The sequence below is a fragment of the Triticum aestivum genome, chromosome 7A, assembly GCF_018294505.1.
Source record: "Triticum aestivum cultivar Chinese Spring chromosome 7A, IWGSC CS RefSeq v2.1, whole genome shotgun sequence".
Lineage (NCBI taxonomy): Eukaryota > Viridiplantae > Streptophyta > Magnoliopsida > Poales > Poaceae > Triticum > Triticum aestivum.
The window spans coordinates 741,005,884-741,030,159 of NC_057812.1; the positions used below are offsets into that span (position 1 = coordinate 741,005,884).

Sequence of the window (24,276 nt, forward strand, 5' to 3'; positions counted from 1 at the left end):
TGTGGCAGTACGCTTGCAAAGTCAGTGCCGACCGCGGCCAAGCTAGGCATGCACGCATAGTGATGTCGAGCATGGTCATGGCATAGTTGGACATGGCGAGCCAGGCAGCGGCCGCAGGGCATTGTGAGTTAAGTATCAGCCGAGCCGAACGAGACGCCGCTGGCCATGGCGGCACTATCTGCCAGCGGATCCCCCTCCGTCGCCGACATCCGCGACGTCCCCATCCATGAGCGTGTTCCCATCAAGCTAGATCAATCTAGCTCCTACTACTATGCATGGAAGACTTACTCCAACCTCGTCTTCCGTGAGTATTACCTCACCGAGCACATCGATGGCTCCATCGATAGTGAGGTCATGGTGGCCGACCCCGAGTGGTCCGCCATCGAGGCCATGCTCATTCGGTGGTTCTACCTCACCGTCTCGAGTGACATCTTCCACACGTTGTCTTCGAGGATGCTGATGCTTGCACCGTGTGGAACAAGATCAACACACTCTTCACCGACAACAACCTCCAATGCCTTACTTTCTTGCAGCAGGAAGTTTTTGGGTGCCGCCAGGATGAGTCCTCCATTGACGACTACTGCATGCGCCTCAAGGTGCTTGCTGATGAGCTTCGCGACATCGGCGCCAAGGTGTCTGACGACCTCATGTTGAGCACCCTCACCGCCGGCATAAGCGAGGATTCTGGCAGCACGTCATCCAACCTCACCCTCCTGCCGAACCCGACCTTCAACACCATCGTCGCTTACTTGCGTTTGCAGGAACGTAGGGTGAAGAAGGTGAAGACACGGGTGCAGCACACCGCTCTCGCCGCCGGCACGTCCGCGGTGCGGCCACCCCGCCTCAGCCTCGGCCGCCGGCCCCGCCGGGCTACTACCCCCTGCAACCCGTGCCGCCCGCGCCCCCGTAGCAGACCAGCGGCGGCTGGCGTAACAAGCGCGGAGGAGGTGACCGCCCTCGGCAGTGGCAGTAGGGATACGAGGGTCACCTCATCAACCCTAGCCCTCCCTGCACTGGACTCTTGGCGCCAATCCCTAGACGGGCGTGGTGCACGTGTACCACATGCCGGTGTCGCGGCCTCCCACCGTCAGTGTCCTTGGTCCGCGCCCCGCGAGCCACCAGGTGCACTTCACGGTGCCCCTCCAGCCGGCCGGCTACCCGGCACTTCCGGCGGCCCCGATGGCCGGCGGCTACCCGCCCCTGCCCACTCTCTATGGCGGCCTCGTCCTTGGCACCATGGGACCCGGACCTCTTGGCTGCACTGCACTCGGCCGCCTCGCCGAGCCACTACGGGGGTGGCGGTGATTGGTATATGGACTCGGGGGCCACGGCCCACATGACAGCTCATCCCAGGAACCTTGCTTCTTCCTCTCCGGTTAACAGCTCCACTTGCATCACTGTCGGTGACGGTTCCTCCTTACCCATCGCTCTTGCTGGTCATTGTCATTTTCCCTCTACATCCATGCCTATAACCATGTCTAATCTTCTTGTTTCACCTGATCTAGTTAAAAATCTTGTGTCTATTCGTGGTCTTGCTTGTGAAAATCCTATTACCGTTGAATTTGATGATGTCGGTTTTTCTGTGAAGGATGCCCGTACCCGGATGGTTCTTTACCTATGTGACAACCCCGACGAGCTCTACCCGGTGCACTCCTCTACCACCACCACTGTCGCTCCAGTTGCCCTCTCCACCAGTGTTGATTTATGGCACACTTGTTTGGGTCGTCCCAACTCCACTGTCCTTCGTCAGATCCTTAGGAGTTTTTCATTCTCATGTAATAAGATAGAAAATCATACTTGTCATGCTTGCCGTCTCGGGAAGCACGTTCGTCTTCCGTTTAGTGCCTCCACAACTATTTCCACTTTTTCGTTTCAATTACTTCATAGTCATGTGTGGACATCTTCGGTTGCGAGTAATACGGGTTATCACTATTACCTTGTGCTTTTAGATGATTTCTCCCATTCTGTGTGGACATTTCCTCTTCGCCGCAAATCTGACGTCCTCGCTACCCTCACGGCATTTTATTCCTATGTCACCACACAATTTTTTGCCTAACATGTCCTTACACGCCACAACAGAATGGCCGCACTGAACGCATCCTTTGCACTTTTAATGACTGCGCCCGTACATTGCTCTTTTACTCTCCCTCGCTTTTAGCCGGATGCCCTCGCCACCGCCACCCTCCTTCTTAACATTCGACCGTGTCGTCCCCGTTGAACTATGCTCCCCATCAATTTCTGTTCGACACTCCTCCGTCCTATGACGGACTTCGCACATTCGGGTGTCTTTGTTATCCTAGTATCCCGTCCACCATGCCACACAAACTTGCACCTCGTTCTCTCGCTTGCATCTTCCTAGGCTATCCTCCCAACACCAAAGGTTACCGGTGTTATGATCGTGTCTCCCACTGTGTCTACACCTCACGACACGTGTACTTTGATGAGCGGGTTTTTCCTTTTCACCAGGTACCACCTCCTGCAGCGGACTGCGCGGCGCTCCTAGATATGTCTGAGGCGGCCTGGCGACCGGCCCGGGCGCGGCCCACCCCCCATGGCAGGCCGCTCGCTCCTCCGCCCCTGGCCGCAGTCGACACTGAAATGGTTGCCAACACTTCTTTTCTTGCCGTGCTCACGGCGCAAAAGTGCATATGCTGCACAGTTGGATGTGCCCTCCATGTATTGGATTTGAAAATGCAAACCCAGCAGCTTCGTGAATGCTTGTTGCTGAATTGGCGTGTTGAGCCTTTGTTGCCAACACTTCTTTCTAGTGTTGTTGAATTGACGTGAGCGGCGAGGGGGAGGAATGCCACCACTTCTACCGGTGTTGCACCAGCATGACGACGGCTGGAGGATGGCACAGCAGCGGTGGGTGGTGAGTAGGTTGCCGTAGACATGGATGTTCCTTGTGATGGTGGCTCTCGTATGCGTTTCTTCTTCTATGAGGCTTGATCGACAGTTGTATGCTCAAAATTGTACTCCCTCTGTAAACTAATATAAGAGCGTTTAGATAACTAAAATAGTGACATAATTGCTTTTATATTAGTTTACGGAGGGAGTAATTCATATTTTGATAAGTCGAGACAGCCTTCGATAAATGATCGCTCATGTAAAACAAAATTGAACTATATATCACGAGACTCATAAAACTCTTCGAAAACGAATCTAGTGACAACAATTCCTGTCACGTAAACTTCGTAGGGCCCAAGAATCAATTAGTGAATGTTTTCTCGAGGAATAAATTTGCTTTGTGTTTTGAAATGTATGGAGTATACGTTCTTTGACATCAGGGCCGGGAGAGTATACATGATTTTATTATAAAACAAGTAGAGAATTTTTGCTTCATTTTTCTGGATGCGTTGAAGGCGGCGTCAAAATGGGGGCACGAGTAGGATATACGTTTTCCTCCAGCAGAAACGGGAAACCAAACCCCCAATCATTCCCCTCCCCTCCGTTCCTCACTCCACTCCACCCCAATGGCGTCGCCGGCGCCGCCCTGCGGCCCCGACGCCTCGCCGGCCATGGAGTCGCAGGCGAGCCTCCCGGACCACCTGACGGAGGACATCCTCCTCCGCCTCCCCACGGCCGCCGACCTCGCCCGCGCGTCCATGGCCGGCCCATCCCTCCGCCGCATCGTCACCGACCACTCCTTCCTCCGTCGCTTCCGCGTCCTCCACCCGCCGCCTCTCCTGGGTATACTCTCGGACCCCTTCATCCCAGCCCAGCCGCCGCACCCCTCCGCCGCCGCCGCCGGAACCCTCGCCGGCACCGACTTCTCCTGCTCCTTCCTCCCCTCCCGCGAGCGGCCCTGGATTCGTCGCGACTTCCGCGACGGCCGCGCCCTCTTCTGCGTCGCCCCCGACGGCGACGACCGCGCCCTGGTGAGGGAGGTGGCCGTGTGCGACCCGCTGCACCGGCGCTACCTCCTGCTACCTCCCGTTCCCCAGGACCTTTCCGATCTAGTCTATCACTGCCAGCCCTTCCTTGCTCCTGCCGGCGGGGACGAGGTGCCGGCCGACGCTCCCTTGAGATTCAGAGTCATGTGCTTGGCCAAATACCAGACCCAGCTGGTCCTATTCGTCCTCTCTTCGTCGGGGGGCTGTGCCAGACCATGGCACGCCATCCCATTTGATGGTTGGAGCGCTCTGGTTGCACAAGTTAGTGAAGGCGAAGATGTGCGATCCTCCACTGCGTTCGGAAATCGCTACTACGCGCACGGATGCTTCTGCTGGGCGATACCTGGGATCGGCAAGTTGCTCATGCTCGACATTGCCACGATGGAGTTCTCCTCCATCGACCTCCTGCCTAGTCCCTGGAGCAATTCCCAGATGGCCTTTGTGGAGGCAAGGGAAGGGAGGCTTGGGTTGTTTGCTCTCAGCCACAATCGCCTCTTGTATTCCATTTCGGGGAGCATTGAGGATGACCCCCCAAGGCTGTCGCTAATGGGGGCTGTAGTCCCATTGCCCCTTGATTACGTCTATTACATCATTGGTGTAGCTGGGGGATTCTTACTCCTACATGGGTTTCAAGACAACCCGGAATCATACCCTTCGTTTGAAATGCCAGATCCGGACTGTTTTTCACTGAATCTCCAGACTATGAAGCTTGAGCGGTTTTGTGGGACTGAGCTCATGATGCCATTGAAGAACCAACTACTGTATGCGGGTTTCCCGCCATCCTTGTCTCCACCAACTATTTGAAGGGGTAAGCTTGCTTCTATTTTTGCCTGTGTTGTCCATGCCATGTATAGGTAGGATCGACGCTGCAGTATGATGCAAGTATTAGCTAGTATAGCATCCAAAATTCCTAGTAGGTGATTAGCTTTAAATTAAAGTCCATCTGTTTCCAATGATGCTGACGCTTATGCCCAGTAAAATGTCCGTCCTTGAACTGCAATTACGTGGTTAGTTAACTTGGTTAGAGAAGTTTGAAGACACCTTTGATGCACAGGGCACTGGATACGTCTGGGTTTTCCTTTAGCATAGCGTGTATGTGGGCCAAATAAACTTGGGTGATAAACTAGATATAGGTTTTTGTTGCATCCAATTAACAAGAGAATGTTCTAATTAACCTTGCGTAGCTCTGGCCTTCGTCCTGGGTCCGACGCTGCATTTGGTCGTCCTGAAAGCAAGAATGTGTATATGAATAATCCTATTGATCATCTGAAACTAGATATATGTTTTGGTTGCATCTAATTAACAAGAGGGGTTGGTTTCTCATCACATCACATGCTATTATTGCAGGGCTTAATCCGCTGTGTATTGGACTCATTTTGCTGCTGGCTGATGATTGCAAGGAAGGATGACACATACATCAAGCAATTGTCTGTGTTTGGCCTGTTGACTCGAGTCTCGCCTCCGGTCCTTTTATGTCCAAAGCCCGCATGCATGCTACATGTTGGTTGATTTGGCATGTGTGCGCAACTTGAGTGCGTTAATATTAGATGGGTACATGGGTCGTCAACCGGTCGACCTGCCTCATATATATTAGAGATGGGTTCTGCAGACTGCAGTCTCTCTAGCTACTGTTAATTTTCATGTTTCCTTCCATGTAGTCTCCCTTGTTCGTTGCTGTTATTTGGCCATTTGTAAATTGCTAGCGGTGCCAAGTCCTAGAGGCAGATGATGGGGATCCTAAGCTTAGAGAGGTGGTGGGTTCGAAGGATTCTTTCCTCGCGGCCTTGATGCCTAACGGGAGGCAGTGCTGCTAGAAGAGGGAGTCTCCGGTGCTCCACCGTAGGGGTCTTGCCGGACCAAGTGGTTTGCCCCCGGCGCTGGCGAAGATTGGTTCCATCAAAGAGCACCTGGACACGATCGTGTTTTCTGCTTTTCTTCGGTACAGTTTAGTCTGTTATTTTCAGTTTCTTTGGGGTGCAAGATGTACTGCCAGCAGCTTTGATCAATGCAGCCCTTGTTCAAAAAAGAATGCATCCATTTGTTGACGAATTGCTTGTGAAATGCATCATCTCCTCTTCTTATGTTTGGCAGATGCAGCTTTTTTTCATTAGATACATGGATGTAGATGCATCCACTTTGTTTGGATTATCACACACATATAATCTATGGCTACAACTTATGATATATCATCTCCGCTTACAATTGAAACTGCACACTACTGTTACTCTTTTGGATGGAGTGCATCGCCGAAAGTACCGGTACATACTGCTAGGATTCAGCAATGTGTAAGCAATTCAGTTAACTAGACTAGCTTTGCCGCCCATCTTGGCAAGACAAGGGTTCCCCACCGACCTGATTTCATAGTGCATCTCCAGCCTCAACCTGTTGGGGGTTGGTCGAAGAGTCCAGCAGCTTCTGCTCGCCCGTCCACAAAGGGGTATAGTGTTCCCGTCGACAGGCCGAGCTCCAGATGCCGCTCCTGGCCCATCAACCACCCCATGTGGAGGTGGAGGTACCCTGTATCAACATGATCAAGCCGTGATGACAAACTCAAAAAAGATAAATAGCAGGTAGTCTATGATGCCATGACTTGAATAATTAGTCCAGAAAGAGGGAAATGGTCAGTTTGACACTTTATAAGCTCTCATGGAGTACAATTACCAGGTCAGTGATCACAGCAACACACCCAAGAAAGTGAGCATGCAAAACATTGCTCTGCCACCATATCGTTTACATTGCTCAGCCTTACATCTGACTTGACCGTGAATGGCTTTATTCTCAGATGGCAGCAGACAATGGGACAAACTTTTTTTTTTCTATAAATACTTATTATTACTAAAAATAACTGCACATACATATATTCATTTGTCACTATACAACCTCGGTGATTGGAGAATCGAATTAAGATTACAAGATACTGTGTCTGTCAGCCACTGGTAGTATACAGGTTCTTGCTCAGTTTCTCCATGTATTAGCGCGACGCCGTTCCCACTTGTTCTTCCAGCTCTTCTTGAGGGCAGGGTGGTGTGTGTTAGTCAGCAAAATGCCTATAAGGCTATATAACTAACTGTTTTGCTATGAGGCCCACATGATCTCGACTCCAACCGCCATGATGAATGTGGACGCATCCACCCATGTATGGTGGGCCTTGTATCTTCATGTCAGATGTTTCTTCCAAAGTAATCAAGCGTCAAAAGGATCCATCCACTCATCGTCTTCCCTTACGGCTTTTTCCCACCGTTCTTTGAACTTTTCCAGCTCCGCCGACGACTGTCTTCTAATCTGATGGTTGAAATAAGAGTGCAATTGATGTTAGAAAATATGCAGGAGAAACATATTGATTTAGGTTTAGAGGGAAGAGAGCATATGTTATACTCACGTGTGTCCGCAAATCCAAAGATCTTCGAGGTAACTGGAGCAAGAAAGGAAATTGTTGATCAGATGATAACAATGGTAGTTATCTTGCAGGCATGGAGAAATCAAGGCTAGAAGGTTGGCCGTCGAGTTAGATATCTGAAGCGATACCCCATTACCATATTAAAAGATTCAATCTGTGTGTTAGTTAGTTGCGATTTAGATTTTGTAACCTTAGAGATGAATCCGGAAATGAGAGACATTTTCTCTCTGTAATTTCATTTCGAATCACATTGTCACCAAAAATATATACAGCATTTTATGAAAAATATGGCGACAAGCAGACCTTGCTGGTATCTGATGGCCCTCCTAATGATGGTATCCCTTGATGGACGACATACTCACTGTCAATTACACCGACCTTCTCAGCTCGATCACCCTGAAATCACATAGCACTACATGCATCAGTATTTTGGTTACTTATCATTCCTACAAACTCATCCCTAATAAAGCATTAATCTTAATCTGGCAGATGATAGCTGAAACACCAGAAATAATTAACCTGCAAAGTGACAGAAGAACACATCGCAATAAAAAAACACATCGCAATAAAATAATGGAACAAAACAAGACAGAAGTCATTAGTACCATCAGCTAGAGTACTAAAAGCCATCTTGTAATTCTTAGCCCATAAATCTGATCCTTACGTTAGGATATGTATAGTTAAATTTGATCCACAGGTGCCAAACACTGAAAACAGAGTAATCTTCCTAGAGCATACTAACAAGCTACACATTTATAATAAAAAATAGCCAGCTCATAAAAGGAAGTGATATGATGGTGAATTATAGCACGGCGTACTTGAAATGCAAAAAACAGTTAGTGAAATAGGTTGCAAAGCTTGAATGGAGCAAACTGTCATGGGATTTGAACCATCTTAAGTACCTGAGCACAATAACCAAGCTTCATGTCAAGGCCCCATCCATGAATCAAGTCATTCTGCAAGTTCGAGACGTTAAAACTGGATGTGCTACGAAGAGCTACGACCCTCCAGTCACACTGAGTAGATCAGACGATATGATGGATTATCAAGTAGTTCAGATTGTCAGAATTCGTACCTGTATTAGATGCCATACGCATTTCCAGGCAGCACGAGAAAAAACTGGTGCCATGCCCTCAACCCACCTATCAAAGAATGCTGAGTTACAATACTAGTAATCAATCGAGCTAGTTTATGAGAACGAGATCAGCAGAATTTGCTCAACAATCAATCAGTTGGATGATGTAACTTTATTTTGCTGACCACACAAAAAAATGCCATTGAACAAAGCAGCATTTTGATTTTTGGTTCTACAATAGCTGTAAAAAAACATTAATCGGTTCAAAGAATATGACCGTAACTCTGTAAGGTAACTGTCTTTTTCAATCACAGAAGAATAAAGTATAGCATAATTTAATACATATGAATCATTGGACATGCTAAATATGAGGTCTAGAGAATAAACTACGATGGCAAGTATAGTTTAGAATAGCCAGAAAAATTACTATGCAAGGCCAAAGCTTCAATTTTTACCCTGTGCATGGAGGTCCTTTACTATCATCAGAACAGTTCATGCTTGAACGATTGTCATATACTCTCCTGCAGAAGAAATGAAGAATTAAAAATGTTAGCGAATGCTCATACAAAAATGATTAAAAAAATAATTCATATTCTGAGATGTGAGAATTAGAAAGACACGAGCACCTATGCACTTTTGTCATCTTGTTGCGGATTGTGATGCGGTGGTGAATATCTGTTGATAGATCAGGATCCAATGCAGGTTGCGTGATTTCTAAGCCTTCGGAAACCATTATATCAATATATCTAAACAGGCAACATGAAAAATGAGAAGGTGTCGTTCAACAGAAAATGCAACACAGCAGAATATATATTCTCAAAAGCTGAATCCATACTTTACAGAGTCAATATCCACTCCAAGTATATTGTCAATAAAAAATCATCCCAGTAGGGAGTTTCAACTTTCAGGCTGAATCCATACTCCCAAAATAAGCACAACAACAATTATATGTCGCAAACAAGGTAGTAAGCTAGAAAAAAGAAACTGAACCATTGTCAAGATGACTGTTTCATAACTACTGAGGCCATCACAAAAATCAACATTTGCGCACTAGAAAAAGACGATTTCAGCATAATGAAACGATATGGCTAGTGCATATCTACTCAAGTATATTGTCAATCATCCCAGTAGGAGTTTCAAGCTGAATGCATACTCCAAAATTGTGCAGAATAACAATTATATCTCGCTAACAAGATTGTACAGCTAGAGCGAAAGAAACTGAACCAGTGTCAAAATGGCTGCTTCATAACTACTCAGACCATCACAAAAATTAGCATTTGCGAACTAAAAAAGAAGACGGTTTCAACAAAATGTAACAATATGGTGTGTCCCCATACCTCCTCGGATCAAAATTTTCCACCCCAAGGTCTTCGTCCCATAAAAAGATGAAATCGTAGATAGCCACGACACTAGGATGCAGAAAACGCTTGGCAAACCACCTGCAGCAGGAACACTCGCTCATTCCAAATGTGGGTGATACAAGCTAAAAGAGACAGCAAAGTATCTGCACCTGGGGCTTACCATTTAGTTTGGTTGGGCGCAACAATGTGTATGGCCTTATCGCTCCACTCGAGGCTACGCCACCCATCCACGTTCCCGTCATAATGGAACAGCATGACCGTGTAGCTCTCATTCAGAAACTAAAACAGTTAAAGCATAGTAGGGTGAGCATCAAATCAGAACAGATATAAAACCTTCCCTTACGAAACGACAAAAGCAGCTGGCGTTAAAGGAGACAAACTCGAGAAGAAGAAGCCGGACCTTACGAGCCATCACGTCCACATTCTGCATTTGAGAGATCCCGACCGCCATCGCCAGGAGAGCTTTGTGTCTGTCATTCTTATTCTGCAGGCAAGGGTGAGCAGTAGTATGCCCATATTAGCAACAGAATGGGCCAATGAGTGGGTTGCCCGCCCGCTAGGAGCTCGCGACTAGAATTGCGGATCCTAGAGGTTTGCGAATTATGGTGCCGCTAAAGCAGCCGTCGAAGACAGGGACAAAACAGACAGGTGAACTGACAGGACCAGCCGCAACACCGTACATTAACTACATACAGTTAGAGCAGAGGTGAGTGAGAGGCAGTATTCTAAGGGGATACTTTGCTCCATCCATTCAGCATGGTTCACTTGCAGCTAGCAAGTAAATAAACGAACTGATAACGAGTGGGAGTAACTGTAAGGAGATGATCCAGAGCAGAGTCGAGCTTAATTTAATTTTTTTAACCGGTTTGATACACTAAAAGCTGAGATTGGCGTTGCCTTGAGGCAACCCCAAGGGTTGCGGCAAGGGGGCAGTTTCATTCATCCATTTGGTGTGGTTCAGTTTCAGATAAGAGACGGAACCAATTCTACGAAGTGTAAAAGGAGTAACAGTGACAGTGACAGTGACAGTAAAGGGGGGCGCGCCGGACCTTGGGGATGGCGCGGTTGGCGGCGGGGTCCCAGAGCGGGCGGAGGAACATGTCGGAGCTGGTCTGGACGATCCCGCGCGGCAGGCCCTCGGCGCCGGTCCTCCGGTTCCAGTTCCAGCGGGCCGCCGCGCCGTTCCCCCCCTCCCGGCGCCGCTGCTGCGTGGCCGTGGCCGCGGCGTAGTCGGACCTGCCGAGATCCACCTGGCAGACAAACAGAGCGGCTCGAGTGTCAGTCAGGCGCTCATTCAGGGGAGCTAAAAATGGGAGGGGGCAAGGGAAAGGTGGTGTGGGGGCTTGCCTTGAGGTGGTGGTGCTGGATCTGGAGCGAGGTGATGACGATGAGCGCGACGAAGGCGGCCAGGTAGCCGCAGCCGCATGAGGCGGCCCGGCGCGGCGGGATGGGCGGGTACTTCATCCCTCCCGGCGCCGCCGCCGCCGGCCCCGGCCGTCCCTGGGTGTAGGCAGCCCCCACCGCGGGAGGGGAAGGGCGCCACGGAGGAGGAGGGCGTCGGCGCTCCTCGCCGGAGTGGGGGGGACGGGGAGGCGGGGTAGGAGGAAGGTTCTGGAGGGTTCTAGAAGGAGGTGCGCCTAATCTAATGGCCCATTATTCCGAAATGGGCTTAAACAAATCGCGTCCTCGTACTCTACTACGCCCCTCGCTTTTCGGACTGCTCGTGAGTGGGTGGGTGGGTGGGTTTGTCGTGGCGGGCCCACCTGCCAGTGGCCCAGTCGGTGGCTAAAGTTGCCTAATTAATTAGGGAGGCCTTCATTAGCGCGAGACAGGTGTCCCGTTTCATCAGTGGCAGTGAGCCGACGGCGACTGCTTTCTGTGTACCACGCGTGACGTGTCCCCTTAATGACGCGTCCTTGTTGGTTAGCTGACACGTGGAATCAGGCCGCCACATGCTCTTCTTGTCCAGTGATCTTTTTTTTTTCTTTTGCGAATGTCATCTTGTCTGATCTGTCTCCTCCAGTGAGTTACCAGCTCGTTTGTGCACAAAAATTACTCCGACAGACAGCAGCCATCTTCACCGGCTCCGACAGCTAGCCCATCAGAAACTGAATTCCTACCCCTACTCCACCACCACCGTGCAACGGCCGGGAGCTCTTCTGTTCATCAGATCATCATCAGCAGACACGCTAATCTACCTCCTCCAGTGCACACAAAAAAGTTACATCCCATTCGCGGCCTCTTCTAAAACTTGAAGTCCACCTTCTTCCGTTTTGTCGCCGTCTTCCAGGACGGCGGCGACACCCAGCTGCTGCCTTCCCCGCCCACCAGCTTCCTCCCCATCTTCCCCTTGCCATTGCCCTTGCTCTCCTCCCCCCAAAGCTCCCTGTACCTGTCCATCACAACCCCTCTACGGTCACCAAGACGTACACAGGATTATATCGCAGGATATATGATATCCCTGGCATTATGCCGCAAGATTGTGACGGCGAGAGACGCTGGTCTTATCTTACTTGGCGGCCAGGGCGTCCTCTACGGCGTCGAGCTGGTCAGGGTGGATCGTGACGTCCACCCTCTCCAGCTTCTGCTTCTTAACAGCAGCACCAGCGGCACGGGGAAAGGAAAGAAAGAGGAGGCATAAACGTCAGAACCTCAACTAACAAGTAGCTAGTGACTGTCAGGCAAGCAACGGGTATTGACAACAGACGATGAGGGAGGGAACTCCACTGCTAATGGGCTCACCCTTTTACTTTTAGGGCCTGATGATGATGATGATGATGATGATGTTGACGGTTTATCTTGCGCTCCCACCACCACGTACCTGTGATTATGATTAAAGCGAGAGTGCGCGTGCATGCGGCGTGTGACTTTTATGGTTTTCATTTCAAAAGCTAAGCGGGGATCAAGGGAGGATTGCACGATAGGGGTTTGGTTAGGGAAGCATGCATACCTGTGGCTCGACAAGTACAGCGCACTGGCAGAGGCAACTCTTTCTTCCTTCTGTTCAAGAACCTACCGAGGAGTAAACAGCAAACTGACGATTATCAGCAACGACTAGCAAACCCACACAGGGAGCACTTTTTGTTGATTATCAACAACTTGATGATCAACATTCAACACCACTATGCTTTCTCGGACACAGAGAGCACTTTACATCACCTGGTATAATAATGGCCTTTCTGCCCGCCTCTCACACTCCTTCCTCCACGACTTCCGAAGGTCGATAACATCCGGCGTTTCCACACCAGCTGGAGTACTGCTGTCACAGCCACAAGGACAAGTGAATACCAAGTGCCTACTGCAATATATAATTGAAAAGAAAATCTAATATGGTAACTGACAACAGAAGAACACACGCATAGATAAGATAATTACCTTGAGATGGTGTGGCCAGACCGGATGCCTTCTACTATTTCCCCCTCCTCCAGTTCGTCCTCCTCCTTTTCCTCTTTTCGAATGCCTTCTACTATTCCCCCCTCTTCCAGTTCCCCCTCCTCTTCTTCCTCTTGCCGAATGCCTTCCACAATTTCCCCATCTTCCAGCTCCTCTTCTACCTCTTGCCGAATGCCTTCCACTATTTCCCCATCTTCCAGCTCTTCCTCCTCCTCTTGCCGAATACCTTGTACTATTTCCCCATCTTCCAGCTCTTCCTCCTCCTCCTGCCGAATACTTTGTACTATTTCCCCATCCTCCAGTTCCTCCTCCAACTCTTCCAGAGTGCGTTCTTCTACTTCCCCGTCTTTCAGGTCCTCCTCCTCCTCTTCCTCTTTAAGAATGTCTTCTTCTATTCCCCCATCTTCCAGTACCTCTTCCTCTTCTAGAATGCCTTTTTCTATTTTCCCATCTTCCAATTCCTCCTCTTCCTCTTCTTCTTCGTCCAGTTCTTCCCAGTGTTTGCTGTGATCAATAGGTTCTCCCTACATAATTGCATAAAGCAAATGTTAGTTCTGCTCACTACTAACTTCATTTACAAGGTTTATCGTGCTGAATCCCGAAACATTTTCGCATACTCGGTTGGGTGCCTAGGCTGTTGGCAAGAAACAATAGCAGGTTTTCAAAGGGAACGTAGGAGTAATTAGATGGTGTAAAGAGCAACTTTTAAATAGATAGGCTACCTCGTCAATTGACGGCTTTCCCATCTCCCCAGGTCCATCACCAAAATTGCCGCCCGATAATGACGGTGTACCTTGCGCTCCAAGCAGCACGTACCTGCAAAGGGAGCACATGTAGCGTGTGACTTCTCTGGTTGACAAACTGGACAGGACTCGGGGGAGGATTACTCGGTAGGTTTGGCCAGGGAAACATATGCGTGGCTTGACGCGAACAACGCCCTATGGGCGATCCTTACTTCTTTCTGTTCAAGAACCTTCAGAGGGAAGAAACAACTTGTTGATGATTAACAGTGACAATTAGCCAAGCCAATTGGTGCTATAACAGAATGATTTATCTACTATCAAGAAATTGGTGATTAACACCACTCTGCTTTCTCGGACACAGAGAGCAGTTAAGTTACCTGGTATAATGGCCTTTCTGCCTGGTTATCTGACTCCTTCCTCAGCTTCCGAAGCTCAATAACATCAGGTGCTTCCGCACCAGCCAGAGTACTGTTACAAAAACAAGGACAATTATTAGATACTAGGTGTCTACTGCACTATTTAATTCTAATAAAAAAAACTGGTAACTGACGATTAAAATAACTGGCAACAAGAGAACAGAAGTATAGAGAATTACCTTGAGACGGTGTCAATAGACCTAACACCTTCTTCTATCTCCTCATGAATAATTAGTTCCTCCTCTTTTTCTTCCTCTTCATCCTCTTCTTCATCCAAATCTCCCCAGTGTTTGGTGCGATTGAGAGGTTCTTCCTAGATAACCGCAGAAAGCAAATGTTAGTTCCGCTCACGAAAACCACAATTCACTGCAACTTATCTTTATTTACAAAGTTTGTCTTGCTGCAGGAATCCAAATAACTTTTTCATATACTGGGATATGGTGCAAAGAAACAATAGCAGGTTTAGAAAGAAAGTGTATGAATAGTTAAATGGTGTGATTTGTTTTCACATAACGTGCCTCATCAGGTTCATCACCCAAACTGTCTCCAGGAGAGATTGGGGCATTAAAACCTGGGATCTTCAGATAAGGATAAGAGGGTGGAGGACCAAAGAACTGGCAAAAAATGAATCGGGGTCAATTGGCTAATGATGAAAGCACTGCCAGTAAGAAAACCAGACAAACATAGGTTAGAAAATACATACCTGCATCCTGGTAAGCCATGGGGGCGGGGCACCATCAGGCATACCAAGAGCTTTTTTAAGCTCCTGGGACAGCATACCTGGTTTCATTACCTTAAGCTTCGGCTGTCAAATGTGCAAGTAGAACTTAACATCAGAACCATATATGGACTCATGGATGGTGTCTTCTGTTTTTTGCTGTTTAAGTATTGAAGATTACATACCTCAAACTCTTTCCCTTCATAATACAGATCACCATAACTAGTCAATGTGGGTTTTGTTTGATATTTAAAGAATGCATCATGCAAAACCTGTGGAAAACAATGCCTAACATTATTAGCCTTGAATGAGAACCATGGTACAAACTGATAACTGGCAGGTCAAATATATAGGAAAGTTATATCAAATATCAATTACACACCAGCACTAGCATTATAAGTCGTGTAAGTTCACAAAACAATAGAATGGCACTCAGGCAGTTACTCTGATGGGTTCATGGAGGATTTAGGTTTGCATCATAAAGAGGGCCTCAAATACAAACACGGCAAGAAAACTAGAGAAGGCACTAACAAGTAGCAATATATGTACTCACGGTTGTATGAAAGAAAACAGAGGAAACGAAACCCACAAACTCCTTCATATTTGCAGCTTTGGCAACATAACTAAACTACTATGATATGCAGGTGGAGATGTTGACCTCATAATCCATATCCATATATCCCCTCTTGGGCTGCATACGGTTGTGCTGCTTCTGTTTCAGTGTCTTGTTGTTCATCTTCTGAACGTATGCCTGCATAAACGTTTAGAAAAACAATTGGGCTTTCCTTTTTTGTGCAGGCAAGTTTCCGAGATTTATTAGCCAGCCAAAGGACTGCACCAACATGCAACATCTCCCATGATAGAACAGACACTGACACTAGCTTACAAATATAACACTGGATTTACCAGCCAATCAGCCAATAAACCCGAACGGTAGCTTCACTGAAACCAACACAAACACTCCATGTATGATCCTCAACTCCAAGAAAGTAAGTTACCTGTCTTATTTTTTCAATTCCAGTTGCAGCAATGAAGTCAGGAAGCTGGAACGGTTGTTTTTGAAAACCCCTCTTTCCCTGAAACAGCAACATAATGCAGAGAAATAGGTGAATATGGCAGTCCTAGATGCTATCTTGAGTTTAGAATTTTGTAGTCTTCAAGAAAAGGATAACAGTTCAAGAAGTATGATCTGATTCTAATGCACGGAATATCAAAAGGCATGGAACTCTAGTTGGACTCTAGTCTGTACAGCAGAAGGGACATCGAATGAATGCACACAAGATTCAACTATCCTATATATCCCCACCAGAAAGAAGTTAAAAAACTATCCTGTATACACTACAGAAACCATTCAAGTAGTACAACACCATTTCCAGCCTCCTCGATTGTTACAGCAGTCCCTGCAAGAATTACACATCCATATAAGAAGGGTGAAACATGTTGGACATTATGGGCATGTTTGGTTTGTTGCCCCAGGTAGCCAAGCCACAATTTTGGTAAAGCATAATCAAGACGTCTCCAAAATGCCAGTAAGGTTGAGATTATTGGACTGCAGCCAACGACGACTTCTCTAGTTGTTGCTGTGGTAAATGGATCCCACATTTCATATAGTACTTCTCATCAAACATAGTCAATGTAGGTCTTGGTTTACTGATTAAATCACAACGGATATAGTTGTTCAAACGGGTCACAAATTGGACTGACATTTCAGAAGAATTAATGCTTGAAGCCTGTTACTCAGATAAATATCTATTTAGTACAGCCAACTATCGCTAGCCATGTTGGCAAAAGGGGACCTCAAATAAATAATTAATTGGTGTAGCCAACTATCGCTAGCCATGTCAGCAAACAAGGCACAACCAGCAGGCGTGCCAGTGAGTTGAGTTTTCCAACTATGCACCAACAAAAGCCTTGGCACAACCAAAATATTGCAGAGCATGCTGAATATTGGAATTAGGCCAAGCGACCAAATCTTAGGGGCACTACAAATTTATGGTAGGAAAAAACAGGGAACCAAGCCTCCCCAAGGCACATGCTCCCACTCCTGCTCCCTGGCTGACTTGGAGGAAAATGCAGCTATCTTCTGCATACTGACTTACCGAGTAACCAATTTCACAAAACATGGGCATCAATCATCATACTAAAAAAATTAGATGTTTGCAAACTGACAAACCTGCAAGTACTTTCGTTTCTGGCACCAGTGTCTTGGAACAGGCACGGTGTTCCTGCGGGACTTGAGACATACAAGCAACTTCGGATCCGGGGCATTACCATCCCAGACCTGGCAAGGGAAACAAACAACAAAGCACATGTCAGATGAAGAGAGCGCATTCATGTAAACATACCACAGCTAGCCAACAGCATCAACATGTCAACATAGATGGACGCACAACAGGTAAAAGTTCAACGAATTGTCTGGTCGACATTGCGGTTACAGGAGAGCGATTGAAAGAGGGGAAGCACCTCAACAACATCAGGTCTGCTGCACATCTGCCTCAGCTCTGAAATCTTCACCCTCCGCAGCTGCTTCCTCTGCTTCTTCGACAGGGCAACTGCTTCCTCCTCCTCCTTCTTTGGGGCCTCCTGCTCAGCATCGGCAGCAGCAGCATTCTCCTTGGCCTATCAGCAACAAGATTCCGCTCGTTTCATTCCCAATTCCAGTTCAACCGGAAATCACATTTGATTTTACCGGGCACCAAACCCTCGCCGAAACCCCGCGAAAAACCCTACCAAATTCCCCCGAAATGGGCAGGAAGGGAGGAGGAGGAAGGCTCGGATACCTCGGCGGGGGGAGAGGAGGGCCCGGAATCCTCGGCCTGCGCGGCCGCGGCGGGGCCCGTGAGGCCGAATTTCTCGAAGACGGCCGCGAAGGCGCCGAGGAGGAGGGGGTCGTCGGCGCCGAGGTCGGGCTTCTCCGGCACGTACTCCACCTCCACCTGCAAGGAAGCGCGGCGTTAGGCGCCGTTCGAGCGGATTACGGGGCGGCGGAGCAGGAGCTCGCCTGGGGAGCGGGGTCGGGGCCTGGGCGGGCGCTCTCCTCGCCGGCCCCCGCATTGGCGCCCGCGGCCCTACTCTTCCTGTCCCTGCGGCGGCGCAGGCGGCGGGGGCGGCCGCGCCCGCTGTCCCGCGGCGTGGGGCTCGCCGCGGCGACGACGGCGACGGCGGTGGGCATGATCGTCGTCAGCAGGAGCGAGCGAGGCGACGAGAGACGGGCTTTTGCTCTAGCTTGTGGACTGTGGTCGGTCTTGATTCTTGACTTGTGTGTGTGGGGTTCGTTTGTTGGGCCCAGCCCAAGCTGGGCTCTATGGCTCTCAACATTTGCTACTACTAGAGTGAAACATCTTAACCCATAAATATCACCTACGTACTAACAATAAATATTGAAGCAATAAATTGATATCCTGAAGCATCTTAACCCATAAATATCGATGCCCCTAAATGACGAGCAAATAGTTTACAAAATGGGCTTCAATCGATTTCACCTACTATATTCATGAATGATCGAGCCAGAAAGAAGTTATGAATGAGGCCAGTATTCATGAATGCAGGGAGCATGTGCTCCTGCGAGTGAAAAATAATTTTTGAAATGTACAAAAAGATCCCAACATTTTTTATGTACTTATAGTCACATTCTAATGTTACCTGCAAAGTTTAGGCAAAAAGGATAAACATTTTGGCCCGCAAAAAAAACAAATTTAAACACCAAATGTTGCCTCAAAATGTCACCCCAAATTTGGTTTTTTTTCACCGTCCAGCATGGTTGCGACACTAACTTGGATATCCACAAAAAAATTCAGAATTTTTTAAAAAACATTTTACCATCTTTTTTGTGGTACTGCTCATCCAGGAGCAAATGCTCTCCGGAATCAAAACGCCCCTCCCGCCAATGATCCACTTTGAACTACCCTCACCTCAAGATAGCTCTGCAAGTGGTTCTGGAGGCCGACTACAAGGAGGTGGTCGATCTTTGGGCCTCGCGCACTTATTCATGCTCATTGGTAGCACCAGTACTCATAGAAATGAATCAACCGTGTGTGTTACCATGATGGCCCCTTCTCGGCGGAGTCCGGGAAGTGGACACGGTGTTGGAGTAATGCTTGCGCAGGTTGTTCCTTTAGTTTCTCACTCGCGCTTTGCCTCCTCTTCTCGCTCTCTTTTGCGTATAAGTTAGCCACCATATATGCTAGTCGCTTGCTGCAGCTCCACATATATTTGCCTTACCCTTCCTATCAGCTTAAATAGTCTTGATCGCAAGGGTGCGAGATTGCTGAGTCCCTGTGGCTCACAGATTACTATTACACCAGATGCAGGTCCAGGTGATTCCGCTCCAGGTGACGCGTACGAGCTCAAGTGGGAGTTCGACGAGGACTCTCAACGTTACTATGTGTCTTTTCCTGATGATCAGTAGTGGTGCCCAGTTGAGGGTGATCGGGACCGTGTCGCATGTTGGGTTTTTCTTCTATTTTGGCGTCGTAGCCGGGCCATGAGTTTTTGGATGATGTATGTTATTTATGTACCTGATTGACGTGGCGAGTGTAAGCATTTTACAAACATAATGCAAGTATACAAAGCATTTGCTAATATACAAACAGAAAACTAAAGTGACGAAACCAAACAGAAAACAGAGAATATTACTTGCAATCCCAACAATATCGAAAGAAACATTCATTACTCAAGCCCAATCTCTCTAGTGGCATCAGTTAGAGATTTGATGCCTCCATGCTAGAGGAAAGCCCCTTTGTCAGAGAAGACTTTGGTGATTCCTTTCTCCAAGAAAGAGTTGGCAATTACTTCACCAATCCTTGGTACTACTTTCTGGAAACCAAGCATCACAACCTTGAACTCTCTCATCAGAAACTAAGTGTTGCCTTTCATCAGCAAGAAACAACTACAAATGCAAGTCTTAAGTCTATTGATTTAATCTCAATTAAAATAGACCAGTGCAAATATATCCTAAAAGCATCATCCGCCTCTACTGACTTGTCGAAGTTTAATGCTATTAGTACAACCGAGAAGCATGTGCTATCATTGAGAAGCTAGATGTATAAATCAGTAAAAGCATCCTTACAAGAGCACATACCTCTATAAGTTTACTTCAGAGATACATCAGCAAAATTGGGACTGGCTAGACACTAGTCGGCTGAAATTTTAATTTGTGTCAGTCGATTGGTTTCCAGCCGTCCGGCGGAAAATAAACGGCCCGATGCACGTCTTCCACTTCCAGACCGTCTTCTTCTACGTCAAACCGCTGAGCCACCATCGGCCTAATTGCCGCTCGCAGCCCACGGTGCTCCCACGCCAGCCTTGCGGCCCCACCCTCCCCCCTACTGCCACCCATTGTCGTGCTGCCGCCTGCCCCGGCCATCCCTCTAACCCCAGCCATGAATCATTTTTTTCCGATGAACCTGCACCCCCAAAAACCCTAAGATAGATAATGGGGTCGCCTGCCACCCTATGATAAATAACGGGTCTCCTGCCACCCTAAGATAGACCCAGAGGGCTTCTCTGGCGAGCCGGCGACTACTTCCTTCCTTCTGATGGCTGCTTCCTTCAAAATTGACTGACCCAAAAACTATTTTCAGGCGACTTACAAGTACCTATTGTGAGTAAAATTACTATGTTCCTCAGATTATCCAAGTTCCAATAGTCTATCTAGAAGCAACTGCGCTACCAATATGGCTCCAGTTAGAATGTATATATACACTCGTAGACTCGGTACTAATGACACATTTTATCTTGTACTCCCTCCATCTCAAAAACAAGTGGCATGGTTTTAGTTCAAATTTGAAATAAAACCACATCACTTATTTTGGGACAGAGGGAGTAGTTTACATATAAAATTGACAAGCATAATAACAGCTGCTAGTGCATGATTCCCTTATGAACTGATCAACGGTTTATTCTTCGAAGGAAAAGAAACCAACTGTCTGACGAACAAGGTAACTAAGTTATGAAGTATTGAGAGGGACTAAGCATACCAAAGCATACTTTGAGAAACACCTTCGCAATGTAAAAGTTTAAACCACATTTTTTTGTGACACGTCGAATCAAACTTAAACACAATGTACAATGTTAGATGAAGGAATTGGAGTAAGTCTTAGGACTCCCCAAGCTTTTCAGAGCGACATGTTGGCCACACTATAGCACCACTCTAATGTCACTGATCATCTCAACGCCAAAGAACTGCAATGGAGATATCATGGGGAAACAAGAGAAGCATCAGATGGGCTTGTGATTGCATGATGCTTGACTATTCAGCACAGCTGCTTGGCCGCCAAAAGCAATGGTGTATAGGCGGTATCAAGGAATGCATGTTAGTGTGCTACTATGACCTCCCGACCGCTGCCCTTATTTCAATAGTTGTTCAAGTTCTTGTATCCTTGCTTCATACAACTTCTTTCAAGAGAAATAATTTTATTTTGTCATCAAATTCTAAGCAAGCACAATTTTAAAACTTTTGACAAGCCTTACACAATTCTAAGAAAAAGTGGCTCGGGAAAATAGAGATTAAGCAAAAAATCTTTATTGTGGTGATGAAATTATCGTGGACAATCACATGCCAAAGTGTCTATTCGCATGGTGAATCTCATCTTCTATTTATCAGTAAAGATGAACATCGTTTCATTTTTGGGCTTTTGTTGGTTTTGCCACTAGTTGTGCCATGCTACTGAGTGTTTCCACTAAAAGTTTTGACTATTTAAAATGACATTGTTTCATTAGAAGCGTACTAATAAATGCCATTTTATGTTGTTATCATCATGTCAAAATCGGTTGACCAGTATATATGTCCAAAATACTCATGGTCTCATTTGTCATACCCTGCTCCTCTCTCTAGTTCTTCTGACCAAAATATCTCTCTCTATCATACACTATCATAGATTGTTAACGAGAAAGTTGATATACTATCTATTCCAAAATATAAGGTGTATTAAAAAAATTCTATGGTTAAACTTGTGCATGTTTGATCAAGTATTAAGAAGAAAATAATCATAAATAATATCAAATTTGTATCATTATATCCATTATAGAACAATATTTTCATATTTTATTTATTTGTATTGTAGATGTTGATATTTTATTCCATAATCTTAGTCAAACATATATATGTTTGACTTTCAAGAAAATTGATGCATCGTCTAGCTTCTCCATGCGTAAAAGATTCCAACACCACAAAAAATCAAATCTGCAAAAGTAACATGACACAATAACGTAATTGTCTCACTGCCACAAAGAACTGGAGTAATGTGTTCCCAAAATGATTACGATGACTGCTAGATGATGACAAAGACTTTAAAATTCTTGAAGATCCAAGGTCCTCCCACGTCCTCACGCCAGGACGACATCTAGAGGCGGGGGTCGGAAAAAATTTGTATGGCAGCTACTGTTTAATTAGCATGCTCATTTAGTAACCACACATGCACATGCTACTGTTTCATAAGTTGCAAAACTGTTTAATTAACATGCTCTTTTTTCTGAAAAGTTCATGTTTATCGATGCTTTAATCTGCATTAACTGCAACATTTGTACGTGTGATTACTAAATGAGCAAGAAGGGCTAAATGTTGTTGTCAATTTTATTTAATGCACCTCAAAATCTAAAAGGGTGTTAAAGTAAAATGAAAATGCGATTAACAAAACGAAAGACTAAAAAAATGAGATATGCCCAATAAGTGTAAAAAAAGAGGGAGTAATACAAAATATCAGGCCAGGGGAGAGCAAGTCCCATGATTTTGACAACAGCCCACGAGGTGTACACCGGTCGGTCACCGGCAATCCCTCTATAATCCACCAATCCCTTGGCCAACAAAGACGAGGCAAAAGCAGAGGTATGCATGAGGGTTTCTCGTTCAGCCGCCGCTGACATCATAGAAATTTTGGTCCCCTCCCCTCTGGCTGCCATCTTGGCGCTGAAAGGAGGGGGGCCTCGGATCTTCAGGAGCTCTATGTTCTTCGTCACCATCTAGTGATCATTGTAGCTTTGTGAAAATAAGGTTACTCTCATTCTTGTCGCACTGGCATGAAGTTAGAGATTTTACTTCCTCGCAGATCCGATTGTTCAAATCTAATGAGTTTATGTTAGTGTGTCAAGCTTTTTTTTTATTTTGATTCTTTGTTGATCTGTTATCAACACTATGGTGAAGATATTGTGATTCGACAACCTGTACTTCGGGGGTATCACCCCCCACCCAAGTACGTTTATCGATCAAGACTTATCGTTTTTTTGGATGGGCAACTCAAGGCTCTTTCAAAACCTTTATTGGCAATGTTTGTGCTGGTGAAAAAATGACAACATCGTTGCTCCAGTCTAATTGCAGGATCTTTATCAAATTCTTGTGAGTATTTCTTCTAGCAGAGATTATTCCACGATGAAGATGTTTTCCAGAAAAAAAATCATTGTAATTCTTAGTCATAAGGGTTATTTTGTATTTTCTTGGATTTAAGATCCAAATCGGTGTATCTATAATTGTTATGATTTATAGGTGTTTCTAAAAAACACAATCCCTTTGCCAACCCCTAATAAATAAAAAAGAGAAATAAGAACCAATCCCGTGGCCACCCCTACAAAAGGAAAAAAGAAAGGGTTTTGCTTTTGCCGCTGCACCATCTTCGAGTGGATACAGCGCAGGCAGGCGACGAGCAACGATGTCTTCTTTATCGTACTATTACCTTGCGAGGAGGGGAAGAGCAAGGATTCCAAAGCGGCGGCCATGAGCGGAAGCGTCGGCGGCACCGCGGCAACACTTGCACCTCATCTTCGACGACTGGTCGCGCGGATACAGCTTCCGCAAGTTGAACCCGTGGCTTCGCCACCAAGGCGCCGTGCGGTGCCTGCCTCGGCCGTTCCTCCGGCTGGAGGCGCGGCCTGGGTCGCCGGACTGCTCCGCGTTAGCCTTTGGCACCATGATCCCAACCTGTTCCTGACGACAGCTACTGGTCCGTGACCGGCGGCATCCCGACCCTGGACGTCCGCTCGCGGGCCATTTCCTTTGGCCCGTGGCTGGAATACCACATCGATGATCGATCCCATCTATCTCGCCGTCGGCGACGACAAGCTGTTCACTATCTGCCTCAACTCCTTCGAGGTGCTCTCCGTGGACCGATCTGGCGGCGAAATGGAGTGGTCGTGGCAACTGCTCCCGAAGCTGCCGTTCGAGGTTTACGACGTCAGCTCCTACGCCTTGCACCCGGACGGGCGGTCCTTCCTCGTGAGCATCAAGAAGGAAGCCATTGCGGAGACCTTGGCCTTTGACACGGAGGAGCTCTCATTTTTTTTTTCGAAA

At 47.0% G+C, this 24,276-nt stretch overlaps 3 protein-coding genes across 3 annotated transcripts; 1 reads left to right on the top strand and 2 right to left on the bottom strand.

Moving 5' to 3' along the window:
• Window positions 1-3,428: 3,428 nt before the first annotated feature.
• On the top strand, window positions 3,429-5,974 carry LOC123149905 (uncharacterized). The gene is made up of 2 exons (XM_044569695.1): window positions 3,429-4,701; window positions 5,241-5,974. Exon 1 carries the CDS (start codon window positions 3,474-3,476, stop codon window positions 4,695-4,697), a length of 1,224 nt encoding a protein of 407 aa, XP_044425630.1. The 5' UTR covers window positions 3,429-3,473; the 3' UTR covers window positions 4,698-4,701; window positions 5,241-5,974.
• Window positions 5,975-6,503: 529 nt separating this feature from the next.
• Window positions 6,504-11,406, bottom strand: LOC123149906 (uncharacterized). The gene is made up of 12 exons (XM_044569696.1): window positions 11,074-11,406; window positions 10,776-10,976; window positions 10,127-10,210; window positions 9,887-10,005; window positions 9,703-9,804; window positions 8,992-9,111; window positions 8,821-8,886; window positions 8,366-8,432; window positions 8,193-8,246; window positions 7,594-7,686; window positions 7,273-7,305; window positions 6,504-7,175 (listed from the first exon to the last, which is right to left on the bottom strand). The coding sequence occupies exons 1-12, from the start codon at window positions 11,188-11,190 to the stop codon at window positions 7,077-7,079; spliced, it is 1,155 nt and encodes a 384-aa protein (XP_044425631.1). The 5' UTR covers window positions 11,191-11,406; the 3' UTR covers window positions 6,504-7,076.
• Window positions 11,407-11,667: 261 nt separating this feature from the next.
• Window positions 11,668-18,168, bottom strand: LOC123153969 (splicing factor 3B subunit 2-like). Its single transcript, XM_044572815.1, has 20 exons — window positions 17,998-18,168; window positions 17,777-17,932; window positions 17,460-17,615; window positions 17,170-17,277; window positions 15,995-16,072; window positions 15,655-15,747; window positions 15,182-15,268; window positions 14,982-15,083; window positions 14,849-14,892; window positions 14,797-14,818; window positions 14,458-14,591; window positions 14,240-14,330; window positions 14,007-14,092; window positions 13,842-13,935; window positions 13,102-13,643; window positions 12,886-12,985; window positions 12,677-12,738; window positions 12,469-12,547; window positions 12,240-12,310; window positions 11,668-12,118 (listed from the first exon to the last, which is right to left on the bottom strand). The coding sequence occupies exons 1-20, from the start codon at window positions 18,166-18,168 to the stop codon at window positions 11,971-11,973; spliced, it is 2,424 nt and encodes an 807-aa protein (XP_044428750.1). The 3' UTR covers window positions 11,668-11,970.
• Window positions 18,169-24,276: the final 6,108 nt, after the last annotated feature.